At 39.9% G+C, this 27,937-nt stretch overlaps 1 protein-coding gene across 2 annotated transcripts in view; it reads right to left on the minus strand.

The window, feature by feature from the left end:
- Positions 1 to 27,937, minus strand: part of kl (klotho) — a 59,173-nt gene that overhangs the window by 14,638 nt on the left and 16,598 nt on the right. Inside the window, exons 2-4 of one of the 2 annotated variants that reach the window (XM_052026762.1) lie at positions 21,819 to 22,335; positions 15,954 to 16,222; positions 6,071 to 6,139 (exon numbers count right to left, since the gene is read on the minus strand). In XM_052026762.1, coding sequence (XP_051882722.1) covers positions 6,071 to 6,139; positions 15,954 to 16,222; positions 21,819 to 22,335 — 855 coding nt within the window. The remainder of the gene's footprint in view (positions 1 to 6,070; positions 6,140 to 15,953; positions 16,223 to 21,818; positions 22,336 to 27,937) is intronic. The other variant, XM_052026763.1, reaches the window with a different exon arrangement.

The following is a 27,937-nucleotide window of genomic DNA, read 5'->3' on the forward strand; positions in this document are numbered from 1 at the left end:
CATGTACCGTCATCACCAAAGTTTGGGATCTCAGCTGCAAAGTTGTCAAATTTGTCTCTAAGCTTTTCAAGGTTAGCTGTTGAAACATGTGTTTCACAATGTCACTCAAGAAGTGTGAAGTCACACTACTTTATCGGCAGATCTGCCAGTTAATTCTTTACCTTAACATTGTGAACCAGCCTCATTTTCACTGGCAAGTTGCAAAAAGCTTTATAACACCCAGTTAACCTTCCAAAGTCCTCATATTATCCCTCTAATTGAGTGAATAACATAGTAGAAATGGCAATTTGCTACGCCCAAAGGGCTTGGCTTGCACTCTTCCTTATGTGTCTGGGTAAATGCTTAAATCAATGAGTTGAAGGTTACTTTCAAATACACTGTCACTTCAGTGAATTTAAACACCCAACCTGCCAGCTCCTAAACCTATGCACTCACAAGTTAAAGTTAAGCCCAAATTATCTAAAAGTAAACACTGGAGTAGATGTTTGTGCAATGAGTCTTAATTACAACATAGACAAGGGATAAAGTGCAAGAAGCGATGAAGTGATTTCTTAGGAGCTTTGAATAAACAAGATAATTTCAGGATGGGTACAACCCTGTCATTTTCAATTCTTCACAAAGTACAGTCTAAGGGGAAAGTTAAAAACAGCTTTAAATGAATGATTAGTTATTTTGGATATTATTGGTATCAGATGAAGGGGGAAAGATATCCAAGTTAATATTTTCACATGTCACCTGACGCAGGCACTCAGACCAATGGTTTAACAATTCTCACGGTGTAGCACCACAAATAATGCCACATAAGCTCAACATCAAACAGCATCACAAGCCAATTCAAACCAGATTATAGGCGGCTTTTCCCTGAAACTGATAACTCTACTTGTCCAATAGTAGAGCTTCTGACCTTGAGGCAAGGGGCCCACGAATTGAGTCAAACTGACACTCAACTGTTCAAGATTGTTTCAATGAACAAATATACCTAAAAATAATTATGATAAAACTTGTGAAACCCCATGATATATCATATAAATGAACTCTTAACTTTTCTTTTGGTTTAAGAGTTGTTTTTTTTCTCTGTCAAGGTAACTACTACCTCAACAATTTGGAGCAAAAAAAAATGCAGATGGTGGAAATCTGAAACGAAAAGCAGAGAATGCTGCAAGTGCTCAGCTCATCAGGCAGCTCCACTGGGGACAGAAACAGAGCTGATATTTGTGATCAAGGACCCTTCATCAGAACTGAAAAAATGAAGAGGCAAAAAGGGGCAGAGTGGAGGGAACAGAGGGAATATTTGCGATAAGTTGCAGACCAAAGTTGTCAAGTTAGCATTAACTTAAAAACCAGCAGCAGTTTCTCCTCTCAGAGATGCTGTTTGACTTGCTGAACGATTCCAGCACTCTCTGTTTTGTTTCGCTCTGCAACAAGAAGTTTTGAACCAATGGTTTTATATAATGGATCTGTAAAAAAAAGAAACCATCCATGTACGCCAGTAAAATTAACATTACAAAACAGTAATGATAAAATTTTGTCATTCAGTGTGACCTCTTTATTTCTGTCATGATATGTGTAATTCAAGCTTGAGATTTTTTTACTCCCCAGGAAATTTACTATTTTAGTTCTTATTTATTAGATATGCTTCACAATAAATTTAAGCAATATTTCCTTTAAATGCAATAATAATTACTATTATATAAATTAATTTAAAGTTTCAGTATTTTTCTCCACAGTGAACCACACATCCAGACCACTATTAGAACATTATGAAAAGAATAGGTGATTCTGACTCTCGCCTATTCTGCCATTTCATTGGATCAGGGCTGATCTGCTCCTTAACTCTATTTATCTTCCATATTCCATGATAGCCTTCTTCACTGAAATTTCTCTATTCCTGCTGTGAAGGCTCTGCTTGTTCCAACAGTTATCATCTTTTAAAGGAAGGAACTGCTAGGTTTCTCCTGCACAAGGAAGGTTTATCTCTTGAATGGTGCAAATTTTAAGTTGATGACCCTTTTTTCTTGATTTCCCCCACAAAAAGAATATCTAATTATTCCATTAAATTATTTTAATGTCTTAATCAGATTTCCCTTCAATCTTCTGTTATCCGGGGAAAAAAGGCAAATTTGTATCATCTGCCTCATAATTAAACCTTCTGGTAAATATAAAAAAGCCGTAGAATTTCCTGTTACTTGCCTATATGAAAATGTGAGCTGATAGTTTATGGAAATCAGTACAGGCCCAGGAGAGGCAAAGAGTGCATGAAGCAAAAATACGTCTACAATCATCACAACAAAAGCAATTAAGTCTTTAGCATATTAGTGCGGTGGTGAGATTATTGGACTAATGGTCCTGAGACCATGGAATCAAAACTCACAATAGTGCTATGAAAATTTGACTGTGGTTCAACAAATCTGAAGTTAGAAAGCCAAATGCAAAAAATTGCAGGTTCTGGAAATCTGAAAAAAAAACAAGAAGTGCTGGAGATGCTTAGCAGGTTGGGCAGCATCTGTGGAGAAAGAAACATGGTTAATGTTTCAGGTTGTTACTCCCTAACTGCTGAGCAATTCCAGCAATTACTGTTTTTATTTCTGAAATTACATGAAAGCTGGCATTAGTAAATGTGACAATAAACCTACTCCATCTTCTAGTATCATTGAGGGAAGAAACCTACCATCCTTACCTGGTCTGACCTACTTGTGACTCCAATCCCACACCAACGTGGTTGACTTAATTCTTCTCTGATGTGGCCTATCAAGCACCCAGCTGTATCAAACCACTGCAAAGAATACCACATAGACTGTACCACTCCAAGCCTGCCTCCACTGTCCATATTCTCAGGGCACTCAGGATTGGCATTGAACATCAGCCTTTCCAGCAAGGCCCACATCCCATTAATGAATTTAATGAAAGAGTAAGTAAAGTTTTGGACTGAATGAAATAAACCAACTACAAGTTTAGTAATTATTGGAAGGAAAATTAAAGCCAAAGTGTTTGAAGAAAGCATTCAGCAATGGGAATCTGGTGGACCAAGAGGAGTTCCTTCATTAATAAATGGTGGCAGATCTACCTGATATATTCTTTACAAAGAAGTGGTTTTCTTGTTGACTGGACTTCCTTCCTGGTAGGAGACATAAAATAGAAGATGAAGTCAGTAAAGGAAAAGGACCAGCCAAACAAAATCGGGTTTCCACTGCTCCTTGTCCAGGCACCATGAGATGACAGGGCCATTTACCATGAGATGACAGGTAATTGGCCATTTTATTTTTTAAAAAAGGAAGATTTACAATTAAGTGATCCATTGTAAAACTCCATTTCTCTTCCACTGCAATGAAAGTGTTGCTAATTCTTTGATGTCCAACTCATCTAACTAACATTTTAACTTAAAACTGCTTTCTATGCTGTTACAGTTTCCAACAAAATTAGTGAAGCTTGACCATCTAGGAATGCTCATGTTGAATGACTGCATTATGTTGCAGGCCAGCAGGTTTGTGTTTGAAGCATTCATGCATACTGTGATTCAAACTAGGACATAATTTTACTGGCTTGGTGCAGAACCTAATTGTTAGAGAATGTTGTGTTGACACAAGTGCTGAAACCAAGAACATATATCTTGGTCTCCCTTAACAGGAGGCAGTTATCAAATATTTCCTTCAGCAAGAGATATTGAAGATTCAAGTTGTGAAGAATATCAAACTGAGCCAGTGATAAGATAAGATAAGATGAGATGAGATGAGATGAGATGAGATGAGATAAGATAAGATACCTTTATTAATCACATGTACATCAAAACACACAGTGAAATATATTTTTTGCGTAGAGTGTTCTGGGGGCAGCCTGCAAGTGTCGCCACGCTTCTGGCGCCAACATAGCATGCCCACAACTTCCTAACCCATACGTCTTTGGAATGTGGGATAAAACCGGAGCACCCGGAGGAAACCCACGCAGACACGGGGAGAACGTACAGACTCCTTACAGACAGTGGCCGGATTTGAACCCGGGTCGTTGGCGCTGTAATAGTGTTACGCTAACCGCTACACTACCGTGCCTCAGTGAAAAGCCTCATACAGGTGTTCCCAGACTAAGCATTCTTTATAGAGAAACAATCTAAAACTACAGATGCCTAAGTAGTCTGAGAATGAGGCTTGTTTATTAACTGAGGCTCTGTGGGCCTCAAAATCCACTTCCTTCACACAAGTATTTATGCAAAGTAGGGAGAGAGGATTTTGCTCCCTGATGTTGGATCTTTGCCCGTGGAAGGAGTCTGTGCTAGGACGAAAGATACTCATACTGCTCCATGTAAAGCCTATGTAAGTCCGGTGGTGAGCTTGTTTCCTCTGGAAATTGGTTTGCTTCACTCATTAAACCAACCACATCTAAGTGAGGAAACTTGAAACCAGCTGCCACATGGCAACATGAAGTACCTCTGTGAAAGACCAAGATCACAATGCCCTGAAGTTAGCCAGTGTAATTTCCTTTAATTGTTTACATGTGGATACCTCCCAGTGAATTGGCTTCGGAATTTGGCTTCTTTGGTTACTATTACACTTTACGGAATCCCTACCAGTCTTTGTAATGTGCACCAGACCCTGCAGGTGGAAAGAGTATTCCTTTGGAATTCCTTCTGAACTTTAGGAGCTGAAAGACAAGGTAGGTTTCCAGAGAACTCATCAGAGGAATGTCCAACATCTGTCTATATCTGAGGCTGGTGGCACAGATCCATTATTGCTCTGGTTCCACTGGGTCTTCTTGTGCATGTCACAGAGAGGAAGCCTCCCTAATTTTTTAGAATTAAACTCTTGGGTGACATCTGGATGCAGAGGTGGAACATAAGCCCACTGAGAGACATATCCACAGAATGTAAGCCCAGCCGGATCACAGTAAATGATCTTTGCAGATAAGTTGTTTGAAAGTGACAAGATGACAGAGTAAATTGGTTTATTATTATTGTCACTTGTATCAAGGTACAGTGAAAAACTTGCCCTGCACGCTGTTCATACAGATCATCTCATTACAACAGTGCATTGAGGTATTACAAGGTAAAACAATACAGAATGCAGAATAAAGTGTTACAGTTACAGAGAAAGTGCAGTGCAGGTAGACAACAAGGTGCAAGGTCATAACAAGGTTTATTGTGAGGTCAAGAGTCCATCTTATCGTAATAGGGGACAATTCAATAGTCTTATAACAGCGGGATAGAAGCTGTCTTTGACCCTGGTAGTATGTGCTTTCATGCTTTTTATCTTCTGCCCAATGAAATGGGAGAAAAGAGAGAATATCCGTGGTGGGTGGGGTCTTTGATTATGCTGGCTGCTTTACCAAGGCAGCGAGAAGTGTAGACAGAGTTCATGGAGGGGAGGCTGGTTTCTGTGATATGCTGGGCTGTGTCCACAACTCTCTGCAGCTTCTTGCAGTCAAGGACAGAGCAGTTGCCATACCAAGCCATGATGCATCCGGATAAAGGATCAGTGTAAATGGGTGACTGATAGTCAACATGGACTTGATGGGCCAAAGGGCCTGTTTCTGTGCTGGATCTCTCCATGGCTCTATAACAAGATGCAAGCTAACAGAAGTTTGGAGTAGATGTGCATGACTCAGACATCATGCAGCAGGGTAATGTTTCTTTATTAGATTCCATTAGGTGCAGAGCTCTGCATCTGATCTTAACTCCTGCAGGTAGCATGCATGTTATTGAGTGCTGCAAAAGGTGCCCTTGAGCCCACAGCGATGGACACTCTGGTGCAAAATTCCTTTCCCAACCAACTTCCCGCAGCTGTCGATTAGGCAAACTCAAAGGGAAATAACGGCTATCCCACTCACTCATTTGCACAAAGAACAAACATTGTGTCTTCTTTTCACTTTTTATTTAAGCCTGACTCCATCCATTCCCCACACCCACCCTCACCACCATCCCCATCTGTGAATGCAGAAGGATACAATAGCAGAGAAAATTCTCTGAAGTGAGCTATGAAGTGAACCCTCAAAGCTGAATCGATAGTATTTTTAAGCAACTCTCCAAAATTCTGACCCAAGTTCCAAAATCAGAATCCTTTCTGGCTTGAAGAACAGAAATTACCTCAAATTTTGTTTGGACCATCAGTTCCCTGAGATGAAACAGCAACATGTAGTGAACATGACAACTTTCCTAAAGTAATACAAAACACATCATCAGTCAAAGGTTGACAACCAGGCCACATCAGGTGATTTTACTTTAATGTATTTGTTTACAGGATGTGGAGAACTCTGCCAACACAAAATCAGGACTTAGCTTTACATGGAGCCAATAATATCAGTAAGGACAGGGCGATAGGTACTTGGTGGGAGTTATGATATAGGCAGCAGAGCTCTGGATGACATCAATCAACAGCCAGTATTCACCCATAGAGGTACAGTATATTGCAATCTGACCATCTCTGACAGAGGAATATTTATTACCCATATCTAATTACACATGTAACAAGAGTCAATCAAATAGCCTGAGACGGGCTTCATATTGTAGGCCAGATTCTGTAATGGCATCCCTTTTCCTGAAGGAAACTACTGACCTGGTGAGGCATGGTAATAATACAGTAATTACCATGGTCATATTTCTACTGGATGTTTTAAAATTCCATCTCATAGAGTCATACAACCATAGAGTCAACAGGCCCTTTGGCCCACCTTGTCCATACTGGCCATCAAGTACTTATGGATACTAATTCCATTTCCCAGTACGTGATCCATAATCTACTAAATTGAGGCGATTCAGGTGCCCATGATTTGCCATGCTGAGATTTTAGGACATGTATTATTAGTCCAGTGTGATAATCCTCACACTGCCAAAGATATCTTAACAGCCACTGGGGAAGCAGAAGCACAGGACATGATGGGACAGATTCCAAGATCACAGCTCCTCAGTTAAATATAGACTAGAGAGGCCCTGCTGTGATGGTGAGGGTGAGTGAGTGCTTTACATCAGGAGCGCAGCCTCAACGCCCCACACCTTCTTTATTATTTCTTCCACTTCTTCCAAGAAGATAGAAACAAATCTTCAACAGAAGCGCAATGTCTTTGACAGAAAAGCGGCAGAAAATTACAGCCTCTCAGCAACTATTATGACAGTAGGTGTAAAGTTCAAAGACTGAAATAAAATGCTACACCAATAGGATTTCAATGGCATCTGTTAATGTGTTAGCTTATCCCTCTAAATTCACATCTGCCTTTCAGGCAATGTCTAGGAGGAGGCAGTAGGGATAGAAAATACATCTTACAAATACTCTGTTACATGCACTGCCCAGAGGTAGGGAGCCCCCCTTCAGCTGTGAATAATGTTGATGGAAGTTGAGCGGATGGAGGTTTGATAATCTTCACCTCGTTTCCCACCATCATGAAAACAATTAGCAACTCCACATCAGGGAGACTGTGGTAGGAAGAGAAACAAAGGACTGCAGATGCTGGAAACTAGACGAAAGACACGATGATGCTGGAGGAACTCAGCAGGCCAGGGCAGCATCCGTGGAGAAAAGCAGGCGGTCAACGCTTCGGGTCAGGACCCTTCCTCAGGACTGTTGTAGGATCTCTGGGTTTGGAGTTTATCCTCTGTGACGCCTGACCTGGAAATACTGGGGCCAGGAGTTTCCTCAGTGCTGCTCCCACAATTATGACAAAACTTCCCCATTAGTACCCTGGAAATTTCATGCCAATCTCATTGGAAAAATATTCTGCTCTCCCAAGCTAATGCAAAAAGTTACCCACAGCTAAATTTTAGACGAAAATACAAAATGAACAGAAATTTTTTAACTGCTTTTAGACAATATGTGCACTCAAAATATTAACTATAGACTGCAGAATTTTTAAAGTTGTCTTAATTTGAATAATGTTAAGCGTTCACAATTATTTTGTGACTGATTTTTTGCCAAGCATTATACTGAATACTATTTTTAATTTTTCAATGGTACCTAGATCAAAAAAAAAGCTATAGATGTATTACTGGCACATAGCTTCTCGCTTCTGCGGTCTAAGGTTCCCACCCACTTCAAAAAGGCATCTAATGTACTGGTGCTCAAGAAGAGCGTGGTGACCTGTCTTGATGACTACTGTCTGGTAGCGCTCACATCAACCGCACTGAAGTGCTTTGAGAGGTTGATTGTGGCACAAATCAACTCCTGCCTCAGAGATGACCTGGATCTATTTCAATTTGCCTACTGCCACAACAGGTCAACAGCAGATGTGATTCCTCTGGCTCTTCACTCTGCTCTGGACCATCTGGACAACAGGAACTCATACGTCAGGCTGTTGTTCATCGACTGCAGCTTGGCGTTCAACACAATCACCCCATCCAAACTCATCATCAAGCTTCAAGACCTGGGCCTCTGTACCTCCCTCTGTAACTGGATGCTCGGCTTCCTCACCAGCAGACCTCAGTCAGTGAGGATTGGTAACAACATCTCCTCCTTGCTGACTATCAACACAGGTGCTCCTCAAGGCTCTGTGCTTAGCCCCCTGATCTACTCTCTGTACCCACATGACTGTGTGGCTATGGACAGCTCCAATGCCATACACAAATTTGCCAATGACATCACTGTTGTTGGAAGAATCACAAGTGGTGATGAGTCAGCATACAGGAGAGAGATAGGACACTTGGTTGAGTGGTGCTGCAACAACAACCTCTCGCTGAACATCAGTAAAACTAAAGATCTGATTGTTGACTTCAGGAAGAGGAAGGAGGGTGAACATGCACCAGTCTACATTGGGGGATTGGCAGTGGAGAGAGTCAGCAGCTTTAAATTCCAGGGCATGAACATATTGAATGACCTGTCCTGAGACCAGCACATAGATGCAATCACAAGGAAGGCATGCCAGCGTCTTTACTTTCTTTGGAGGTTAAGGAGGTTCGTCTTGTCCACCGAATACTCGAACAAACTTCTGCAGATGTACTTTTGAAAGTATCCCTGACTGGTTACATCATGGTCTGGCATGGCAATTTGAATGCACAGGAATGTAAGAAGCTGCAGAGAGTGCTGGACTCAGCCCAATACATCACGGGCATATCCCTCACCACCATCAGTAGTACCTACATGAGGCGCTGCCTCAAGAAGGCAACATCCATCATCAAAGATCCCCACCATCTGGGCCATACCATCTTCTCGCAGCTACCATTGGGGCAGGAGGCATATTCAGTTCTTGAACCAATTGGCACAACCCTAATCACTACAGTACAGCAACACTATGAGCACTTTGATCACTTTGCAGTAAAATGGATATTTTTGTTTTAATTGTGTTCTTTCTTGTAAAAATTGTGTATAATTTGTTTAATTGATATTTTTCTTGTGAATGCTGCTTATCTGATGCGATGTGCCTGTGACGCTGCTGCAAGTAAGTTTTTCACTGCACCTGTACATACATGTACTTGTGCACATGACAATAACCTTGACTTTGACCTTGACTTAGATCACTAAACAAGAATATCTTCTCTTCATAAAAAGCAATTAAGTCATGGTCATTTCCTGGTGTGATAATGAATGTGGCCACTGGAGGGAGCTGAACTGCAGTGCAGGGTGCTATGAGCAAGGGTGGACTTGACTCTTCTCTACGCCTGTGCTGTACTTTTCAAACATTGGCCATCTATTTGCCTTCACAGATGCTGCTTGACCTGCTGGGTTCCTTCAGCACTTTATTTTTGCATTCAAAAATGGGGCTATTTCAAGTGATAACCTGCAAATCAACTCGGCTCAAATTTGCTGTCAAATAAAGAGAATTACAATGTTGAGTATGTTCAAGGTTTTTTGTCCTTGTCAGAATGTGTCTCAGTCTGCCATTTGTTATCTTGGGACTCTTCTATGTTCCCACAATTGTTTTTGGCACATGCTACAACTTGGTTGTTATAGCTACAGGCCTGACCGTGTGACACATGACATTTGACGACTTGCTGAGTGATCACCTGACATTTGATCCACAAATACTGTTTGAATTGTCATAGATTCCAGCATCTGCAGATTCTCTTGTATCTCTGTCTTTGAATTGTCATAAACAGGCTAAATCCCTGTGGTTGGGTATGTTTTTGTTTGTGGGTTTCAGTCAGTACCTGTTGATAGACATTCCAAGAACCAAAATCCTCATGAGAAGAACAGCTGAACCCAATGACAGAGGAAGTAGTGAGTTGCGTGTCAGAGGGAGGGGAAAGAAGGGGAACCCGAGGGAGGGAGAACCCAAGGATGAATAAAAGGGGAATCCAAAGGAAACAGAGGAGGGGAAAGAGGGGAACCTGTGAGATGCGAGAATCCCAAAGGCCTGAGAAGGGGGTAGAGAAGAACCCAAGGGAAGGGGATGGAAATCCAAACTTTAATTCCCTCAGTACTGCCAACTGCTTATTGAAACTGTGCTGATAACTAATTGTAATCATGATGGCTTTCATTAGCAACAGTAACACAGTAACTCAAAACACTAAGAATCGCGCGCTGGAAATCAGAAATAAAATAGAAAATGCAAGAAGTATTCTGCAGGTCATGCAGCATCTATGTAGATATGAACAGAATTAATCTTTTCAGGTCGAAACCTTTCAGCAGAGCTGTAAAAAGTTAGCAATAAACATGTTTAAGACATTGAGAAAGGAGAAGTGAAGAACAGAAAAGATCTGTGGAGAGACAAGAGACTGCAGATGCTGCAATCTGAAGCAACAAACGATTATTAACCATTAATGATCTGGAAGAAGGAATTGACGACATTGTGGCCAAATTTGCAGTTGATACCAAGCTAGGTGGAGGGACAGGTAGTGTCACAGAGGCAGGGAGTCTGCAGAAAGACTTGGACAGGTTGGGAAGGTGGGCAAAGGAGTGGCAGATGAAATACAGCGTAGGGAAGTGTGGGATTATGTACTTTGGTTGGAAAAATAAACATGTAGACTATTTTCTAAACGGGGAGAGAATTCAGAAATCGGACGTGCAAAGGGACTTGGGAGTCCTAGTTCAGGATTCCTTCAAGGTTCACTTGCAGGTTGAATCAGTAGTAAGGAAGGCAAATGCAATGTGCCCTCCTTTTGAGAGGACTGGAATATAAAAGCAAGGATGTAGTGCTGAGGCTTTATGAGGCATTAGTCAGACCTCATTTGGGATATTGTGAGCAATTTTGGGCCCTGTATCTAAGGAAGGATGTGCTGGCCCTAGCGAGGGTCCACAAGTATGATCTCAGGAATAAAAGACTTAACATATGAGGAGCATTTGATGTCTCTGGGCCCGTATTTTATAGAGCTCAGAAGGATGAGGGGGTATCTCATTGAAACCTATTGGATACTGAAAGGCCTGGATAGAGTGGATGTGGAGAGGATGTTTCGATTAGTAAGAGAATTTAGAATCCAAGGGCACAGCCTCAGAAGTAAAGGGATGCCTCTTTAAAACTGAGCCGAGGAGGAATTTCTTCAGTCAGAGGATGGTGAATTTGTGGAATTTGTCACCACAGAGGCCAAATCATTGGGTGTATTTAAGGCAGAGATTGATAGGTTCTTGATTGGTAAGGAGGTTAAGGGTTACAGGGAGGAGGCGGGAGAATGAGGTTAAAAAAAACAGCCATGATTGAATGGCAGAGCAGACTCAATGGGTTGAATGGACTAGTTCTGCTTCTATATCTTTTAGTCTTATGCTGGAGGAACTCAGTGTGTCAAGCAGCATCTGTGGAGGGAAAGGAATTGTCGATGTTTCAGGTTGAGATCCTGCATCAGAACTGAGATTTGTGAGGGAAGATAGCCAATGTAAAGAAGAGAAGGGGAGGGGTGAGACAGGGGCCATTGGATGATAGGTGGACTGAGGAGGGGCGAAGGATAACAGGCAGATGGAGCTATGCGGGTGTTGGGGTGAGGGGGGGGGAAACAGGGGTGGGGGTGGGAGGCAGAGGCAGGCGGGCGATTGGTAGAAACAGATGGAGCCAAGTAGAGGGCGGGGAGTGTGAAGGAGGATGCAGCTGGAGGAGGGTGATAAGTGGGAACATAAAGGCTACCAGTGCTGGAATCTGCTAAGTAAGGTAGGTGAGAATGGGAACCTTTAGGAGATAGATGACAGGCAGACAGAGCCGGATGTGGGAGGGGAACCAGTGGGTGAAATGTATGGGGTGGAGGTGGATGGAACCTGTAACAGAGAGAGAAGCGGGAAGTGCGGGGTTGGGGCACTATCAGGTTGGAGGCTGTGGAGGGGAGATCTACTGCTGTGAAGAGATCTGTGACAGTGTGGAAGATGGTGGCTTGGTTTTCATTGGTGTAGTCATGGTCCAGGGTAGATATGAGGTGGTGTCCGAGAGCTGCCATCTGGCCAGAAAACAACAGCAGAGAGTTGTGTTCGAAGAGAATAGTGGAGAGATTAAATTACAGAAATTGCAGGAAAGGAGCCCATTCAGCCTCAGACTAGCACTTTTCTATAACCCCTGAAATGGTTACAGGAGAGTGCCAAATCACTCCATCTTCCTTCTTTTCAAAGTAATGGTCAAGTATGGTTTAATATCCCATGATCTAATAAGATGATATTTATTTATTAGTCACATGTACATCTACACAGTGAAATGCATCTTTTTGCATTACTGAGAATGTGCTGGGGGCAGCCCGCAAGTGTCGCCCCTCTTCCAGCGCCAACATAGCATGCCCACAGCTCCTAATCTGTACGTCTTTGGGATGTGGAAGGAAACCAGAGCACCAGAGGAAATCCACGCAGACACATGGGGAGAACGTACAAACTCCTTACAGACAGTGGTGGGAATTGAACCCGGGTCGCTGGCACTGTAATAGCGTTACGCTAACCGCTACACTACCATGCCGCCAGCCTAACTAATCTTTAGTTCTTCCCTTCTCCATTCTTTCTTCCAGCGAAAACATAAGAACATGAAACCAGGTGCAGGTTTAGGTCAAACAGCTCTTCAAGCCTGCCCTGTCATTCAATAAGAGCATGGTTGATCTGATCTTGGACTCAATTTCACTCCCCTACCAACTCCCAAGAAGCATTGACTTCACTATAATCTAAAAATCTGTTTTGCTCCTGAATCTGTCATGCCTCTACAGCTCTCCAGTGAGGAGAATTCCAAAGATTCATATTGCTATAAGAGAAGAAATCCATTCTCATTCCTTTTTAAATGAGTGACCTCTTATTCTGAAATTACGCCTCCTCATTCGAGACTTCCTCCAAGGGGAAACAGCCTCTTAGCACCTACCCGATCACCTTTCATTCCTCTAAACTCCAAAGCATGGAGGGACAATTTTCTCAGTCATTCCTCATATGACGTCCCTTTGATCACAGCAATCAAGTTTATCAACCTTCCCTGGACTGTCTTCAATGGAAGTATGTCCTTCCTTAAATACGGAGACCAAAACTCCATGTAAGTATGGTTTCACCACTGCCCTGTACAGTTGTAGTAAGAATTCCCCACTTTTATACTCCATCCCTCTTGCAATAAAGGTCAATATTCCATTTGCTATGACGTGTCTCCATGTTAACTCCTTGGCCACCAGATCTCTATACTACAGCACTCCCTTATTGTTTTCCATTTAAATAATAATTTGCCTTTCTATTCTTCCTACCAAAATAGATGGCCTTACATTTTCCCAGATTATACTCATTATGCACCTATATTCCGTTATAGGCAGTGTTGCTTTCCCATCAATCATTAGCAAATTTGGCTACAATACATTTGCACTTTTTGCTTGAGTCATTAATATAGATTGGAAATGGATTAGTGTAATTAGGCCTCATTAGCTTAATTAGTTCAGCACAACATTGTGGACTGAAGGGTCTGTTCCTGTGCTGTACTGTTCTGTGTTCTATGTTCTAAATTATTATGGTCCCAGCACTGACTCCTGTGGAACCCGACTAGATTCAGCTTGCCAATCAGAAAATGAACTACTTATCCTATCCTACATTCTGTTAGTTAGCTCTATCAATGTTGCCCCCAACACTATGATCTCTCTATGCAGTAATCTTTTATGGGATACTCTATCAAATACTCTTCTGAAAATCCAAATGCACTATACCTACACATTCCCTTTTATCTACCATGCCTACTGCATCCTCAAAGATCTCTAATAAATTTGTTGAGTACAATTTCCCTTTCATAAACAAGATTGACTTTGCTTGATTCTGTTATAAGGAATATTCTAAATGTCATTTGCACTCAGAAAAATTTATGTATAGTTTTGACAGTCAGCTAAGCTGGCGGCAAGGATTAGCTGGCTGTCAAAGTTTCTTTCAGCAATTTTGGGTGAACCTTATTCTGGCCTCCCATGTGACAAATTGTCATGTATGATAAGCACTTCTTTGAGCAGCGTCTATCATGGCAGATCCTCAAACACTTAATGTGTACTTGCCAGGTAAATCAGCATGGAAAGTGGGTTGATTGCCATTGGCAGCATACTACCTTTCTGAGTTCTTTTAGTTTATCTCTGGTTTATATAATATTGCTTTATATAAAATTGTTAGGTTTGTCTATATTATTTATTTTTGGGAAGTGCACACTGCTTTTCTCTTTCATGAATAATTAGGAGGAAGTTATTCAATTAGATTATTTAATCTTTGGCATCCACTATTTATTTCAAGTCTGTTCATGTCACTGAGATTTAATGCATTCATTGGATTTGGGGCAAAGGTGTGCATTTTACCACATAGTTGAACATCTGGATTTCAGTTTCAGTACATGTTTACTGGAAGATCTCAATCCAATATTATTGGCAACATGTTAGAATGGAAGATAAATGATCTGTGAATCTGTGTCAGAGAAGTACATTATTAAATACCCATTACATAACTTCTGGAACTTTGGGGTTCTCTCCCCCAGTCTGTTTTTGAGGTCACATCAATGAAAAATTTTGATGCTGAAACTGATAGATTTTTGGTTAGGTGCAAATATTAAGGGTCACAAAACTAAGGTGGATTGACAGAGTTAAGATACAGATTAGAGATGCATTAACTTAATCTAATCCGACAGGGTTGAGCAGCTAAATGAATGACTCTGTTCCTATGATATACATGTTGTAAAATAATATGCTCTAAAGTAGAATTCTGCACAATTACATGCCAATTTTGACTATGATAAAGAAACTGGAAGGTATATTAAACAAGGAGGGCTGAAGAAGTATTTTGAAAAGGAAATGGAGTAAGTTAATGCTTCCATTCTGTGTGCTAGCTTAGTTACTATTCAATTTACAACTATATATGGGACAGAGTTAATACAAAACATTCCCCCATGTCTTTAAAGGCATTCTGCTTAGGTCATATTGAAATTGATCTTTCTTCATAGAGCAAATTATTTTGATTCTCAAGCTGAAATGTTGATCTGCCATAAAGACATCTAATCACAGCAGTTCATAGCACAGATTATGATTACAAAATCTCCATAGGAGCCCACAATCCAGCAGGGTGCAATTTAGTGCAATTACTGAGAGGGCAAGGGAACTGAAGTAGCAAAGAGGGGCACATTTCAGGAAGATACCTTGTACATCCTTCTAGAGGTTGAGTCTGATTCTCCAAACCACAGTTGAATCTTATGGTCTCCTTAACATAGGACAATGAATGTGTCCTCTTGCAAATCCTTACTGGATGCATGGTAACTTACTTATCCCACCTCCTCACGTCCAATGGATTATTCAGTATTTAAATGAAAACAGGATGTCTTAGTATTATTAAAACACACAACATAATCTCACTTATTTTGTGCAACAGCCAATGAAATGTTTGAACAGAATATTATTCAATATTAACACAATGTGAAATAACACTTGGAAGGTGATATCTGTGGCCAGAAGGGAGTTGTGATATAATTTATAGAGGATAAATCAAACAATACCATGACTTTTGTAGTGCCATAGTAAACGTCACAAGTCAAGATAAGGTATATAAATAAAGGAAAAACATTGAGTGCAGAAAGACGAAACTGAGTTGGATATCATAATCATGGTTAATTACTACAAATGGCAACTCATGTATCTTGTTAATCAATTAAGGACCTTAAAATACCTGTATGACATCTTCTGAAATACCCCATACAAAACTGTGGGGAAAAGTTCCTGTAATAGGTTTGTTTTCTGGTACTGGTGGGAATCCTTTGTCTGCTATCACTTGACGATAAAAAATCGCAGATGACTTTGGCATTCTCTCCTTTTTCTTGCTTTGAAAGTCAATGTAAAATAATCCTCGTCGGGAACTGTAAGCAGCATCCCATTCAAAGCCATCTACCAAAGACCATGCAGTGTATCCAATAACATCAACTCCATCATATTTAATTGCTGTGAAATTACAAGGAACAAAATGTTAATGTTGAAATTCTACAAGGGTATAATGCATCTGTTTTACAGGAGACATTCATCTTCCAGGACTATTTTAGTTGACTTAATTTCTCTACAAAATAAGTAACTTGATGTGCTGATTAACTAGAGGCGCACTATAAACACAATATTTGATGCTTTTAGAAGCCTTTGTGCTGGCCAACATCAGCAAAATTTTACCCCATAAGGAATTGGATAGCAAAGGTACAGTTATGGGTGGGTTTCACATTCTTTTAGCTAAAAGACCAATGCTTAAAACTTGATGTGTGGTTTTAATTTGATGGCGTAAGAAAATAAAGTAGGCTTCATAATTTCTTAACTTTAAGTAAAGTTGTCATTTTCTAGTCCATGATAGTCTTTTGATCAATGTATCTAACTTGATATTGTGAAGGTGGAAGAAGCTAAATTTGAGGATTATGACTATTTTATCACAAATGATAACTATTCCAAGATATCATAGATTTAAAATAAGGCAATACTTCCAATATGGTTAATTGGCAGGTCAGTATTCAGTCACCAAGAACAGATCTCTATCAAATCAAAAAGCTCATTACTTACTGACAAGATTGTTGATCCTACTGCTTATTTGATGGCAAACTTTTTTTTATTACCAATAGATTGTGACATATTTGTATGTGCATGTTGACTTTGCTTGCAAAGCAACATTTTTGTTCTACTATTCTGCCTGCTCACATGTTAGTGCTTGATCCAAAGAAGGTGTTGGCATTACCCTTGTTGATGGAAGAATGCTCATCAATAACATTTTTCAACACAGCCTTTCAATAAAGTTCTTGTAGCACTTCAAGAGAAGATAATATTGTACTGTATTCAAGAGACTATTACACATAATTCCAAATTTATGCAATCACTACAAAATTGCTTGGATGGAAAATAGTAATTTAAAACTTTTTTAAATCTTTCATCCACAGATTTCTAATCAAGAACAAATTCACAATAATGTCAAAGCATATTAGTTTAAAATTGCCAGAAAGCTTTTCATCTAGAAACAATAATTATATGTTTACATTGGGAGTGTGAGCACACAGAGTGCAGCTTGAACAGAGTGTAAACTCAGGAATTAAGTCAATGTGGACATTGGTGAGGGAGCAATCCTGATATTTAACTTAATTTTGCATTTAGAATTTAATTTCCTACTGTAATTTTAACTTCAACTTGCAGTATCTTTTACAGTTTTAGTCAAAAGTAAACAAATTTGCTTGGCAGTTGTAAGTAGTTAGAACTCAGCTATAACTGGTGACTGAATAGAAAATCAAAATAATCCATTTGCTGGAAATCTAAAATAAAAGCAAAAAATGATGAAAGCACTTGATAGGTCAGGCAACATCTGTGGAAGGAGAAAAGGGGTTAAGGTTTCAGGTTGAAGACCCTTTTTTTAGAATTGGGAAGGAGAGAAACAAGATAGTATCAAGCTCCAGGGAGGATGATTGATAGGGATGGATAGGACAAAGAGAATATCTCTGCTAGGGTGAAGCCAGGGTTGCCCTGGGGATATAATGTAAACAGGATAATATAGTCAATGGATTAAGGAGGACTGGGGGGGGTGGGAATTAGGGAGGGAGAATATGGTCCATTGTTCATTAAAGCTGTGAAATCAAGGCAAGCTGCAAGATTCAGGGATGAAGGACCCGCCCAACAGGTCAGGCTATGTTTATGTACAGTGTAAAACTGGGTAATATTATAGATGGATAACATGGCTCATTACGCTACAGACAGAAAAAGCGAGTTGTGGAATTTGATATTGAGTCCAGAAGCCTGTAACATACCCAGATGTAAACTGAGGAGTTGGTCCCTCAGCTTATGTTGGGTCTCATTGTAACAGTGCAGGAGGCCACAGAGAAATAGATAAGAGTGGGAGTGGGATGGAGAATTGAAGTGACAAGCAACAGGAAGCTCAGGGTCACCCCTGTGGACTGAGTGTAGGTGATCCACAAAGCGATTACCCAACCTGCATTTGGTTTCTCCGATGTAGAGGATACCACATTATGAACACTGAATGCAGTACACACTAGGCAGTACACTAGGTTGGAAGAAGTGCAAGGGATCTGCTGCTTCACCTGGAATGATCTCTGGATTTTGGGAAAGGAAGAAGTGAAAGGACAGGTACTGCAGCAAGTGCTGTAAGAGTGGGAGTGGTTGGTGAAAACGAAAGAGCAGAGCAAGGAGTCACAAAGAGTATGTCCCTTCACGGTGCTGAAAGGAGAAGGAAAGGGAAGATATATCTGGTGATGGAATCTTGATGGACATAGAATAAAAATGAAAGAGTGGCAAGAATTGTCAGTAGGAAGCTGACAGATTGAAAGAACCATGCCTTTTTTCTCTAAGGGTTGGAATTCTAGTTTTTATTCTAGTGAATAAAGGCATAGCAGGCTCCCTAGTCACAATGAATACACATCCTTTCTACGGTGGGAAATCCAAGATGCTTCTCATGTCTTAGACAACTGCATGTGCAGAAAGAGTCATTAACTGGAAGACTCAAGAGCTGCATATTGGAGCTTGAGCAGCATCTAGCATCACTGCAGGATGTCATGAGGAAGGGTGCTTTCTGGATAGCACATTCCAGGATCTACTCACTCCACAGCTTAACTGTCCACAGGCAGAGAAAAGTCTGGATAAAGAAAGAAATGTTTGCGTTCTCCAATAAAAATATGTAACACAAACTGTAAATATTAATAAATATCCTCATTGGTACATGTTCATGCAATAACTGCTTAAGGTTTTGAAAATTTCTTTGGAACTAGATCAGCTGGGCTTTTTAATTCTTTTCTGATTAATAACAAAGAATGGGATGCTCATAACCAGTAAGAATTACTTAGTTGCCTGGTCTAATATTGAGAGGAAAAATAAGCTTTTATTGAAACAAGGTAACTAGAATTGAAGAGAGCTCCTATATTTGAACCAGCTTTGTGCGTAGATATCCATTGTAATATCCTATTTAATTTGTTTTGCAACATCTCTGACAGGAGCAACATTTTACACAAGCTTCTTCTAGTGCTGCTTGTTTATCCAAGCTGAATATTCCCCTGTATTGTGTTTTTCTCCTCTCCCACAACTCACTTTCTTCTCATTCCCTCACTCTCTCTACATTTCAGACTATCTGAGGCAAGGAGTGACTGCATTTAAGGTGACGCTAGGTAAGTATGTAAGTGAGAAAAGATAATCATGCTGATAAATCAGTTGAATAAAATATAGGAGGCATTTGATAAGCAGTGATATAGCCTAATGGCCACTTTTAGTGTTGCAAATTCAGTATAAGTCTACATTTCACTCTGGCTCCCTCTGAGGTGGTTTGTGTACACTGACATCTAAACTGACAAGTGTATGGTTTACATCTAAACTGACAAGTGTATGGTTTCTCTGTCCCTCCAGGAAATTCAGCTGTGATTTACCAAACCACAAGTGCCCATTACACCAAGAAGAGAACTTCTGCCCAGCTTTATCAGGGTGGAAATTTACCAACTCCAATGACCAGGAACAAGATCATTTATGTAGCGTGAGCACAATGTGTCTGTCACAACACAACAGAAGCATCAAGAGAGGAATCTTAATGTTGGAGCAATATCCTACTGTCCAATAGGGGGAGCCAGAGAAATTCAGGCTGGTGTAAAGATTGAGGTAGATAGAAATGTTTTATCACTGAGCAATCCCAAATCCTAATCAATTCTAATTGGAATACCTCATTTAGTACATCTACACTAGGCTCAGGATCGATCAGACAAAGGTACAACTTAAATGAGGCATTGTGGAGGTGTTTTAATGTAGGAGATGTGAATTGAGATGTCGAATCAAGGTTTGGGCTAATCTGATGAAGTATTCTGGATCCGAAATGTTAACCATTTCTCCTTCCACAGATGCTGCCTGATCTGCTGATTTTTTCCAACAATTTCTGTTTTTATCTCAGATTTTCAGCATCAGCAGTTTGTTTATCATTTTCTTTTCCCAGCTAACCTCTTGGATAAACATAAAAGATTGCATAGTACTATTCAGAGGAGGTTCTGCCCAACATGTATACGTCAACCAACTTCACTAAAACAGATTAACTGGCAACTATTTCATTACTGTTGGTGGAAGCTCACTGTATGCAAATTGGCTGCCATTTGTCAAGGATCTGCTGCTCCTATTCTAGGCTTTGATTTTTTTTCCTAATAACTAGTCTATTATTAATTGAACTCAAACTAATCAGGTTCCACTCACTCCTTTCTCTAGTATGCTCTGCACCAAGCCAGTAACACAAAAATGGCTTCTTTGAACAGCTGCATAATCCATTTCTGAGAAATATTAATAGATGGAACTATGTACTATGCTGGAGTCAATTTTCAACACACTGTTTGCATGTGAAATTGGTGTCATTGAGGTCAATGAAAATTAAACTGGATGATTTTACACCGGGCATCAAACTGAGAACCAAGCCCTTTTCTCAAAGTCACACAATCCTGTGAAAACGTGCCTCCTGCTGGCTAATGATAAAGAGACATGGGATGTGATCATAGACCCACTCTGAAAACCATCCTGCCCTTGTCGGCCAAATAACGCTGCCAGAAGCAAGCCGCTCATGGTAGGGGGAGGGGATTTGGGGAAGGAGAACTAGAACAATGATACCTCACAGAAACAGGCCTTTTGGTCCAATAAGTTCACAATGGTGTTTTTCTCCACTCATGCCAATTATCTCATCCAATCTTCCTGATCTTTCCCCAAACTCTCTAATATTCCTATTTCTATCCAAAGAATACGTATGCACGGCGATCAAAAATAGCTTGTGGATGGAGAATTCCACAGTCTGGTTGGGGCTGGTCATTTAAAACCAAGGTGGACTGAAATTTCTTCTTGCGGATGGTGGTAAATCTCTGGAGTTCTCTGCCCCGGAGAGCTCAATAGAAGTATCTAAGGTGGAAGTGGATGGTTTTGAAAGACTGGGAGATTGAGGGTTATGGGAATCTGGCACAGTTGAGTTGAGGCCTTGGGTAAATCAGCCAAGAACATATTGAATGGCAGGGCAGGTTTGAGGGGCCAACTGACCTCATCCTGCTCCTATTTAATAGTGTTTTTTTGGACTTATCCTCTGTCTACAGAGATTCTTTGTAATGGAATGATTTGTTTTACCACCTAAACAGCGGCAGCAAGTTCATCTCACAGAACTTACCAGAGGCGACTGGTTAAAGGTAATAGAAGCTCAGACTATGCAATGTAAGGAGAAAGAATTTTGAATTATACCCATAAGCTATGTTGGCATACCCTTTACTTCAGCCCAACATTGGTTCTTGATTGGTTCATCTTTCCACCCATTCATATTATTACTTTTCTAGATGTTGCTGTTCCTGCAGACCTCGAGTGTCTGAGAGTTCGCCTTCTGTTCACTCTTTGTACATCTGTGCTTTTGCATTTGTTTCTAGGTAAACAATTTCATTATCTTTGAGGACATTTTTAGCCTAAAGATCCATGGGAATTGACTTTATCAGAAGCCTCCATGCATTTTTCTAATTTTCAGGTGAATTCTATGAAAATTTTCATTAAGAGAAAGAAAATGATAGAAAAATATTACCTTTTAGCACGTCCATGAGGAATTTCTTTAAAGGGTACATATTATACACATCTGCTGTCTTTGCGTGACCATTGCTGTCATCCCAGCCATTCTCCACAATTAATATTTTTGAATTATTGTATTCTGCTTGAATCCAGGAGAGAAGTTGTCTCAGAAGATATTTCTTTGATTGGTTAAATAGTAGTTTTGAGTCCAAAAGTCGAAAACTCAGTGGTCCAAATGAGAGAGCGAAGAAGTCAGCTGTTTTCGTTATTTCTGTTTTCTCTTCATCATCAAAAACTGGCAATAGAGATTTGAGGTTACCTTTCATACATTCTGGATAATCGCCATCTATGAATATTGGCTTGGCGAACCACCCTAATACGGAGTTGATGGAGCACTGGCAAAGCTGCACTGTTTCTGGATTAATGTCTCCATTCTTTGGCCCAACCCAGTGGGAAGCCAAGGCAATTGACACATAGCCCTGTTGAGACTGTCGGAAGTGGTCATTGTAGATATGCCAGGTCCTGGAGTGTGCCTGGAAATTGACATATTAAATATAAGAGTAAATTCAATATATTTATGGTTAATGGAAAACTTATTTGGTATCATTACACCTTAAAGCCAAAATCCATAAGCTTCATTTTTATGTATTTGAATTAATTCCTCTTTCACTGAATCTCCTCAGATCCTCTGAGAAGTTAAACAAAAAGAAGCCTGTTAGTTCCATGTACTGTAGACGTGACCATTAGGAGTTGTTTCATGCCTTCCTTTCTTGTGAAGAAGCAGGGCTATGATCACCCTTTGTTGTTAACATAAAAAAATGTCACAAACTACAGATGCTCAGATATAGGTTACTTTCACACTGGCCCACAGTGTTTTGCAATAATATTACTTTGTTGCCAAATAATGTTGTGATTTCAAAATAACTGTTATTGGCATTTAATCTGCTTTTGCAGTTCATTAAGAATATATCTTGCGATCCATGGTGCCAAGTACATTAATATACACCTGCAGTTTATTTTTATCAAAGTTAATGTGCTAATATCTGTAAAATGTAGAGTCCTTGAAGCCTTTCCAGTAGTTTTTACTGGAAGGTTATGTCATTTTCCAGTAAATGCAGATTGTTCAATGTTGGTACAAAGGTCTTACCAATTTTGGATGACTAGATCAGTATTTAATTTTAAGTATCTTGAAATTATTCATAACATTGAAGGTGTGATATAAATGAAGGTGTTTATTATAATGTAGTTACCAGAGATACATTTCTCATGATTATCTGGATGTATCTTCAAAGCAGTGTTTTGACTTTCTTCCAATTGGTAGAACATATAGTGTAGAGGACAGGCGGTTGGCGTAACGCTATTACAGCGCCAGCGACCTGGGTTCAATTCCGGCCACTGTCTGTAAGGAGTTTGCACGTTCTCCCCATGTCTGCATGGGTTTCCTCCAGGTGCTCTGGTTTCCTCCCACATTCCAAAGACGTACAGGTTAGGAAGTTCTGGGCATGCTACACTGGTGTCAGAAACGTGGTGACACTTGTGGGTTACCCCCCAGAACACTCAATGCAACAGATGTATTTCACTGTGTGTTTCGATGTACATGTGACTAATAAAGATACCTGATCTTATCTTATAAAGATCAGTAGGAGAATTGTAGAGAGATACAACATTGAAACAGGCCCTTCAGCTCACCGAGTCCACACTATTAATTACCTACTGTAGTATTTTATTATATAAAGAAAGACACATTTATAGAGTGCCTTTCACAATGTCTGGATGTCCAAAAGCACTTTTGAGCCAATGAAATATTCCTTGGTCACTTCTAATGTAGGGAAAGCAACAGCCAATTTGTACTAGCAAACTTCCACAATCAAAAATTTGATGATAGTCAAACAATCTTACTTAATGATGTTAGTGAATGTATAAATATTGGATAGAGAACTAGGACAGACCCCTGGTGTAAACTGAAATTAAAGGCATTGGATATTTTACATCCACATGAGAGTGCAGACAAGGCCTCATTTTAACATTTTCTATGAAAGACAGAGAGTCTCTGGTGGTGTAGCAGTCCTTCAGTACTGACCAGGAATCTCGGTCTAAATTTTTAAGGTTAAATATCTGGGATCCAACTTAAACCCACAACCTCATGAGCCAGTGATAGTGATGCCAACTAAGAAACATTTATATTTTGGCATTTGTGAAGTGAATAGAATCATAGAACCAGAAACATAAAAAAATTGACACAGGAGGTATTTGGCCCTTGAAGCCTCTTCCGTTCATAAAAGAACAACACAGCCTAATCCCATCTTTCCAACATGAAGTCAGTCGTCCTGCACGCTACTGTTCTTCAAGTAACTTTGAATGAAGTGAGGGCTTCTGCCTCTACCAGCTTTTAGCCAGTGAATTCCAGAAACCTCCCTCTCTGCCCCCACTTCACCGACCCCAGAGGAAGTAATTTTTTTCTTAGTTTATAGCACCATGGAATATGTGAACTGCTTCCCAAATCTCTGAAGCCTCCTCTCAATGAAAACTGACATCAAAGATGAAATTCACCATCACCTTTGGCCATCTGCGTAAAAAAGTGTTTGAAGAACAAGACCTCAAACCTGTTACAAAGCTCATGGACAGCAATGATCCTTCCCTTCTGGTACATTCCTGAGAACATGGACTATCTACCTCAAAGCCATGGAGAGATACCATCCATGTTGTCACTGCAAAATCCTCCAAATCCACTGGCAGGATAAATAAACCAATATCAACGCCCTGTCCCAGGCCAACATCCCCAGCACTGAGGTCCTAATTACAATCATTCAACTCCAATGGGCAGATCTGACACCAGACTCCCAAAATAGACATTATGTTCTGAGCTCAGTCACCACAAGAGATTACCAGGTGGACAGAGGAAGCAATTCAAGAATGTTCTCAAAGGTCATTTAGAAAGGTGTAAAATCCCCACAGACATATAGAAATGCTTGGCCTGTGGCCACTCAAAATTAAGGCATATTCAGAATGACATTGAGAATGTCATACCCATTCATTGAGAAAATGTTTATGGCAAAACATTTGCCATAAACATTAGAAGCCTAATGTTTATGGCAAAAGGAGCACACCACCTCCAAAACTACCTGCACCGTCAGGTACCTCTTGCCCCATCTGTGGCAGAGCCTTCCAATCCACATCAGTCCTCAATCCTCATCGATATTGGCCTCATCAGTCATCTCAGAACCCCATAGAACTGAACTGGAAGCAAGTCATCATCAACCCCAAAAGACTGCCTGAGGAGAAGGTAGCTTAGGTAACAATTTCTGTGACTTGCATTTTATGTCTATTCATGTCAACTTATTTTGTTAAACTATGGTGTTGAATGTCAACAACGTTCCTAGATCTCCTTCAACTTTCTGCTTCAGGACATTCATGACAGATTCTGGTCTCTCATTTCTCAGTGTTATATTCAGTTTATATTTACCTATCTATCTCTCATTGTTCCATTCACTTAACTATTTTTCTCATTTTTCAGTTGTCCCTTGGGATCCTATTGCACCTTCTAGTTTGGCATCACTTGCTGATCTAATCAGTGTGCACTGAGCTTGGCTTTTCCCTTACTCACCTCAGCAGCAGCTCTTGCACCACAAATGGAAGCTGAGTGGATTTACCAAGACTAGCCAGCCATCAAGAGGGTCCAGAAAAGAGGCAGAAACCAACAGCACCAGATTAAAGCCAATTTGAATGTTGTCAAGGGAGCTAATCTAAATTTGAAACCATTGGGATCCCAACACAGATCCTTGAGGCATCTTACTCAGCATGTCCCTGCTGATTCTTCAGCCACCATGAATTTCCACAAGTGTAAGCTTTTACTGTAAGTGGCAAGACCTGTTGATATTTGCATTTTTTCCAATCTCCCTTTTCTGCAAATCCTTGATTTATTTTCAACTACTTTCATTTGATTTATGGTTCGGCTATTGTAAATAAATAAATTATTAAGATGTAAGTTTATCACAATATAATCAGCAACAAGACTCCTGATGACTTCTGACACTTATTTATCTGCTTATTAAATTAAAGAAATTTAAGCTTTGACAAATACATTGCTTGTGGTGTCACTCCTGGTTGTTTTAGAAACCGATGCTAATGCAGATGATCCTGACGCAGATGATAATTTTAACATTTAGCCAGCGTAAATATTAACCCACATTAACGTACATGCACTTTTCACAACATTGCTGAATCACTGCAGACACAGGCTTTACTATAAATGCAATATAGCTTCAGTGTATAATAAAGCTGTTTACAAAGCTTCATCCAGCTGAGCTAAATATCCTGAGTAATTTCAGCATCACAGCACATGAGCAAAGCATTAATGTTCTGTGTCTCATTAAATTATAGAAATATTCTTTATTTATGTTTAACTTGTTGCATCATTTCCTCCTGTAGAAGGGTAGTTCTATTGTCATTACATAAAATAAAGAACATTATTGACTCACATCTATTCAATAACAAAAATTAATTAAATATAATTTAAAACATTTCATGATTGGCTACTGCCAGAACAAACAGATCTTTACCAGGAAATAAGTTGCAATACAATAATATTTCCTGCCCATAAACACACTATAAATAAACATACTCCTTTGCTCAGCTCTAACACTTAGCTAAACACACTGATACCTTGTAACATTGATGGATATTTCTGCTTTGCCACTTGGAATAAGTTTGTTGGTAGTTTTACTGCACTTACACCTTTTATCGGCACCCTAATGCTTGGCTTATTTTCAAACCAGCTTTATATATTGTTTACATCTGATATTCTCCTCCCCCGGGAGAAGACCTCCACTGCACTTTTGACCACTGACAAAGGGACCTTCTGGTGACAGTTGAAGAGCTGCAGCCAGAGGCCTCAAAATCCAAAAATCTGTTGAAGACAGCTAGTTGTAAAGTGGCTGAGATTACAGAGCTTTTGTCATTCTTAATCTTGGGACTGCTCTCAAAACCTTGCAGAACCTTCAGTCTACCCAGGGTAGTTGCCCCCAGAACACTCTACGCAAAAAGACGTATTTCATTGTGTGTTTCGATGTACATGTGACTAATAAAGATAAAGATATCTATCTTAGTTGCAGAGACCCAATGCCAGTTATTTTAGGGGTAATCAAGAACTTGGGCACTCAGTGAACATATGCTGAAAATACAGAATTTTCCACTTCTGTGCTCACGTTTTCTTTTTAATGGATGGAAAATCGTAGCCTGGCAACTGCAAGGGTGGAATACTAACCATCCTGCCCAGGTATAGGGCTTTAAACAATCTTCTCTTTGTTTAAATGATGATACAAATGCTTCAAGAATTTTCATCTCCAAGATAATTCTTTTCAACTGTTAACTCATGCTGTTTACGTTCAGATGTTTAGGTTCAATCTCTCCTGGCAACAGAGGCCAAACTTCAAAATAAAAACAAGCAAACACTCAAGTTCAAAGTTTTATTTTTTTATTCTGAATTCTCTTCCAAACCATTAATAAATTAAATGCTAAAGAAATTAAGGACACATTTTATGAATCATGCATCACTGCAACATAAAGATGGAATTTTGGGTGCAAGTTTGCTGTGATTCTTTTTTTATTTCTTTAGAACAAGAAAATAGACCAAACCAAGGTGGGGAGGAGGGGGTGTCGATGGAGGGTAGGAAGATCAGAAATGTAGTTGTAGATATTGTCAGCCCTGACATCCTGCTCCGTCTTGTCTCCTCCTATGTCCAACTTGGTGAACGTTCCTCTGTGTATTTATACCCCACCTATCTGAGTGTTACCAATGCAATGCCAGCATTAGTTTCTCTACCTATTCTGTACTGTCATCTATTATATTACTATTAGCAATCTTCTTTGCATTGCTAGTATTATTTTACATCCATAATAAATTATTTACTTTAGAAATAGACATCTGGGTGTGCATCCCTTCAGTTGTATGTATTCAACATTTATTCAGCCTCTGAAACCAATACTTTTTGTTCAAATGAACCTACATTCTTAATCTTGAACATGAATTGAATCAGTTCCAAAGTGGCACAGCAGAAGCAATTATACATGGACTGATGAAAGATGTGACATCTGTACAATATGATTCAAGTCAATGGAATCATGAAACATTGTTCA

This window comes from Pristis pectinata, chromosome 11 (assembly GCF_009764475.1).
Source record: "Pristis pectinata isolate sPriPec2 chromosome 11, sPriPec2.1.pri, whole genome shotgun sequence".
Classification (NCBI taxonomy): domain Eukaryota; kingdom Metazoa; phylum Chordata; class Chondrichthyes; order Rhinopristiformes; family Pristidae; genus Pristis; species Pristis pectinata.